Genomic DNA, 6,000 nt, shown 5'->3' with positions numbered 1-6,000 from the left:
ATACCCAAAATGCCCACTACTTAGAAGGCAAATGTGAGCTTCCGGACACGGCATGAAGAGAGTCACCATTCATTTTCAGTTGAATGGAATTGCACACCGTGTGAATACAGTATATTAAATTGGGCTATCATGAATCGTTGTCAAATGGTCTGTCAAATGGGGAGTAAGGAAGGAAGTGTGCATCGTGCATCTTGATTGGAATGGTTCAGGCTGTTCATATCATGCTCCCACTGTGTCTCCATGAAACAGAGAAAGGCTGTAACGGAACAGCACTGCCTGTTCTATTAGCCTCTTATGGAACAATTCACACTACATTGTGGACGTTCTCATTTGGCACACTCCGTAGTGTGTGTGTCTGTCTGCTATGTTGTATGTGCTATATGTTGGATGTACTATAATAATATTTCCCATGATGGGGTCCCGTACCGCCCCAATCCACTAAAGATGGACCTTTGCTGTGGCTGCCGTCTGTGAAATGGGAGGTGAATTGTGTGTCGTCCCCAACCCTCAGCCATGGCTGCATAGCTGATTTAGGTAGAGTGGCAAGGCGTACGACACAAAGCTCCATACAAAGGCTCTGTGGGAATAGTTGACCTGTTAGTCCGACAGGGATAAATTCAAACCAGGCCATATATAACACTGTATATTGTATTGTAGAAATGTGGTGTCAGCAGGCAACGTTGTTCATTTCCATTTTTTAATTCCTCTAGATTGTGTGTACATGTGTGATGTTTCAAACACTGACTTAACCTCAACGTGTATCAGATGACCTGTCAACAGTGATAATGCTGAAAAACATAATTCCATTAAACATTTCATACTAGTGAGAGCTTAATATTCTTAATAAGTTTGGACTCACTTCACTCACTTCATGTGTAAATAGGACCTCCTATCTCAGCTTCCCTCACCTCTCTGTCTTTCTCTCTCTAGATGTGTGAGAAAGAGAAAATACTGTCTAGACAAACTAGACACAAAGACAGACACAACCCCCCCCCCCTTCCCTCTCTTCCCTCTCCCGGGACAGCTGATTATGTGTAAATACAGTGGCTGGGCAGAAAGAAAAAGAGTAGTTACCGCAACATCTATAAAATGAGCTAATGCTGCCTTCAGAAGGGGAACATTCTGCCTTCAGGCACAGTGGTTAAGTGAGTGCAGACTTGGCGTCCATTTTGACGGTGTTACTAGTCTCTGTGAGGCTGTCTGCACCTTGTCATGGCACAAGGCCCCTTGGCAACAGTTGTGGCCAGGTTGCCTAATGACTGGCCCAGTCGGTGCATCATCTCACCTGTGGAGCAGACCGCCAGGTTTCCATGCCACATGTGACCTGCCATGTTGTATTGTTGCCCATCTGTTTTCAATACTTGATTTTAATGAATTTTATTGTCTAGTTCACTATAAGATTGATTGGTGTTTGAGTACACTTCAAATACAGTTGGAATTGATTCGAGACAGTATGACACAGATGAGTCATGCATCATCCTCCTGTATATCCTGTAACCATGGAAATAGGACATGCCCTCAGTCACATGACTCTATGATTAGATTTCTTGATATTAAAATCACATGGGTTCCACATACCTGTTTTACTTGATCCTGAACATTAAAAGCTCAATGCAGCTGTCTTTGTATTAATATCAAATAATTTGTGGGTAACAATTAAGTACCTTACTGTAATAAATTCACATTAAAATGGACAAAAATAGCTTTTTAGCTAAAAACTATTTCTCAAGCAAGAATTTCGCTCGGACTGTCTGGGAGTGGTCTGAGTAGGAGGGGAAAACTAAAAACTGTTATTGTCAGAGAGGTTTGGAACTCTCTTTGTTATTGGTCTATTAACCAATTTACCACATGTTGATTTCCTACATGGAAAGCCGAAACTCCCGCCCATGCAAACCTGCTGATTAGAAAGTCCTTTGTAGATTGTATTTTCAACCAGCAACTATCAGGAAATAACATTGATAAATAAATATCACACTTTTACAGTGATAGTTTCATCAAATGTTGTACAATATGATATATATTATAAAACACATAAAAAATATATTTTGGACTGCGCTGGGCCTTTAACCTCTCGAAGAATCTCTTTGGCCAATTAACAGGCAATTATGTCCCTGCTTTAGCCTCCTCTGATTCTGTGCTCCCTTAGACGAATCCCAGACATTGAACCAAGCTACTGACAAAACCCCAACTACTAATTAAACCTCAAGAGCTCCCTGCCCACACCATAATATTCTCCAGCATCCATGGGTTTTCGACGTAACTTCCTTATAGTTCCTTATGTGTGTATGGGCTCAATGCAATCAAATAGGCATTGCTGTATGTGCTTAGGGTACTGAAAACCTACTACTACCACCAAGGAGACTGTGCAAACATTGTTTGAATTATACTTTCAGCCTGTGTTCACTTAAAGATGGTCATTGAACCAAGCAACTGACTAAATTACAGCAACTAATGAGGCCTCTGGAGCGCTCTCCTCAACACATGATTTTCCCCAGTATCACTGACTTTAATTTGACATCCCAAACAATATGAAAGACTATACAGCTCACATATGTTTTATGACTTTGTTAGTTTGCTACACCCCTGCTGTAAAGTCCTTTGCTAACTTGGTAATGAGACTTCATAGTGAGATTGGGCGCATTACGGCATCCCACTTATCTTTGGCAGACCACAGCCACTGTGCTGCTAGCTAGCGCCACGACCAAAGCAATAGCCCTAGTGACCTCAGCTAACTCCATTTTAATATTTTCTTCACAAAACTGTAATGAACTGAATCAGCATGGTGGATGGCTGATGGCTGGAGCTACCATCAGCCTCTAACTGTACTTCTCACCCCCTGCCTGTGTGAGGGAGGCCAAGCACAGAGCACAAACCCAATGTTGGCCAGTGAGGAAAACAACAGAAAGAAAGACACCTAGACACAAAACACAATACAACTGTAAAAGCACTGATGCACTAAGTCGACAGACTGGGTAACTTGCATCCACCACTGAATAGGGATTTAGAAGATATGAAGTGACACTTTTAGTATTAAAGGGAAAATCTACTCAAACTATATTTGGGTATTTTTTCATTACCCTTAAGGAAAAAGATTGCAGTCAGAATGCAGTATAACTGCAGTTAGAGTGCAGTATAACTGCAGTATGCAGCAAATACTGCATCCAAAATAACATCTTTTTTCATGCAGTAATTTTGCAGTGTAACTGCAGTTATTCTGCAATTACTGTGTCCAAAATACCACAGTTGACTGCAGTTACTGCAGTTTGAAAACTGCAGTCTTTTTTGTAAGGGTAGTCCACTATTAATACAGACCCACAATGTTTTCCATGTCAGCAGTCACGTTTTCAAGATATTGGACTTTCAAGAAGCAAAGTGTCACCGGCCACATCATCATGGGGACTACCTTTACAAAAAAGATTGCAGTTTTCAAACTGCAGTGAAAGCCCTATCTCTGCACCAGATCTTTCCACGTTAAGCAGATCTTTCAATATTAAGCAGGTGAGGAGTTTTTGTCTGGGGGCAAAGAGAGAGTGTTAAATTTAGTCAAGAGAAACATGAACTGCTATTTTGATACGTCAGCCTTATTTAATCTAATATACGTTTTGTAATGCTTGTTGTTACGAGTGTACTGATATACGTGTAATGCACGTGACATCCTGGCACCTTTGAGAAAAAACACTTTATATCAGAGTTGTCCCTGTTGAAATTCTAGATGCTCTATGCATATTCATGAATACATATTCTCCATTGAATACAGGCGGTTGACGTCAACACCCCTCATTGAATATTCCAAAAAGTATTTAAAAAATGTGATGTATCCACCAATCCAAAGAGAGGAATAGGCGGGAGCTTGACAGACCACCGTTCCGTTCTGTGGACAACACATCCCATTGTTAGGGTGGAGACACAGGTATCTCGTCATTATTTCAAAATCTCTGACTATCAACACTGCATGGACTAATGAAAAAATACCATAAGAGCTTTTGAGTGGATGTTCCCTTTAAACTGCTGGTATAAACATAATCTACAATCTAAATATTGAATCCAACCTCTGTTGTCACTGGGCAATGTAGTTCATCTCCTCCTGGGGTGTAGGCTCTATGTGCAGATGTGGTCTCTGTGTGGGGTGTGTTGGTCCAGCCCCCGAAGCCTAGGCTTACTCATAATAAAACATTAGGCATCTGAACAAACAGTCAGGAGGTGGTGGAAGGTGCAGAGAAGGGAAGGTGTATATTTATCTTTCTTTCTATCTCTCTCTCTCTCCCTGGCCGACCGCTCGTGTTCCTGCTATGGTCTTAGGTCTAAATCATGTTCTTTTAGGAACCAGCCACTGATATTTGATGCCTTTATTTTGAGGCGTTTGATCTGCGTTGCCTGTTAGCTATTGAATGCAGTCCGAGGTCCCATGCAGGTAAAGTATACTAATTTAATTGATTCCAAACCTGTGTTCAGTCTCAATAAAACACCAAGGAGAACTCATGAATAGAACTGCATGGAAAATGACAATATACTGTATAACAATATATCTGCCGGCAAACTTTTGGATGAAAACTTTTACTGAAGATTACCTCAGGCACTAACCTTACTACAACTCTTGGAGTAAGTTAGTTCTGTTTCTGCAAAGACTGTGTGTGTGTGTGTGTGTGTGTGTGTGTGTGTGTGTGTGTGTGTGTGTGTGTGTGCGTGTGTGTGTTTTTACAGCTGGGCGAGAGAATAACGGGTTAAAATGGGGCTTTGCTCAGTGGGAGCTGGGTTTCATTCAAGAGCAGTGACGTCGTCTGCTTGTTGGAATCTCCTTACCAGGCTGGGCTGTAACCTGAAGCCAATGGGAGAGGGAGGGACAGAGAGAGAGAGAGAGAGAGAGAGAGAGAGAGAGACAGAGAGAGAGAGACAGAGAGTGAGAGAGAGAGAGAGAGAGAGAGAGAGAGAGAAGGAAAGAGAGGAGGGTGAAAGAGAGGGGGGTGAAAGAGAAATCAGCGAAGGGAGGGGGAGAGAGTAAGTGAGAGAGGGTGATGTCAAACCAGCTGAGCTCAGAAAGTAAACAGAGCTCCAGACTGCAGCATGCTTTCAGCGGGACAGGGACTGCCTATGCTCCCTCACACCGGCACCCACCGCTCCCCCGGGACCCCCGGCTCTCTCCTCTTCAACACCCTCCTCATCCTCATCTCACTGCCCCAGGGGACAGCATGGCCTTACGGTAAGAGCCCCGGGAATACCAGACATCTATCTATCCACTCTCCCTGTCTTTATCTTTCTGCTCTCTCTGAGTCTCTCGTCTGTGCTCTTTGTTCTCAAAAAGCCAGCATCAGCACTCTCCGTCCAGTCTTTATTTACTCTGCCCCCCCTCTCTCGCTCTCTCCCTCGCTCTACTCTTACAGATTTCAGAGTGAGGTTTTGAAGAGGAAAGAAAGAGAGTTTGTTGTTAGTTTGTCTTAAAAACCCTGCTATGGGATACTGCTATGGGATCCTGCATGGATCAACCTCTCTGTGTTTTCAACTTGTTATTGTCACTCTCTTTCTTACCACCCTTTTGACGTATTGTGCAACATGATCTCACATCTGCTGAGAGCGTTACATTATTTTATTTCAACTGATCATCTCTTATCTGAGATATGTGCTGGATCCCAAACAAAGACACACATTCCTTTTTTAGTTATTTATTTATTTCACCTTTATTTAACCAGGTAGGCAAGTTGAGAACAAGTTCTCATTTACAATTGCGACCTGGCCATACAACAACACAGAGTTACACATGGAGTAAAACAAACATACAATCAATAATACAGTAGAAAAATAAGTCTATGTACAATGTGAGCAAATGAGGTGAGATAAGGGAGGTAAAGGCAAAAAAGGCCATGGTGGCAAAGTAAATACAATAAAGTAAGTAAAACACTGGAATGGTAGATTTGTAGTGGAAGAAAGCGCAAAGTAGAAATAGAAATATGGGGTGCAAAGGAGCAAAATAAATAAATACAGCAGGGGAAGAGGTAGCTGTTTATG

The 6,000-nt window shown here is 42.2% G+C and overlaps 1 protein-coding gene across 1 annotated transcript in view; it reads left to right on the top strand.

Moving 5' to 3' along the window:
• Window positions 1-4,963: 4,963 nt before the first annotated feature.
• LOC106573352 (inactive serine protease PAMR1) overlaps window positions 4,964-6,000 on the top strand; it is a 69,326-nt gene continuing 68,289 nt past the window's right edge. The window contains exon 1 of the mRNA XM_014148328.2: window positions 4,964-5,197. Within this exon, the coding sequence (XP_014003803.1) occupies window positions 5,062-5,197 (136 nt within the window). The 5' untranslated portion in view covers window positions 4,964-5,061. The remainder of the gene's footprint in view (window positions 5,198-6,000) is intronic.

This window comes from Salmo salar, chromosome ssa16, assembly GCF_905237065.1.
Source record: "Salmo salar chromosome ssa16, Ssal_v3.1, whole genome shotgun sequence".
Classification (NCBI taxonomy): Eukaryota; Metazoa; Chordata; class Actinopteri; order Salmoniformes; family Salmonidae; genus Salmo; species Salmo salar.
This window is presented reverse-complemented; position numbering and strand designations above follow the sequence as displayed.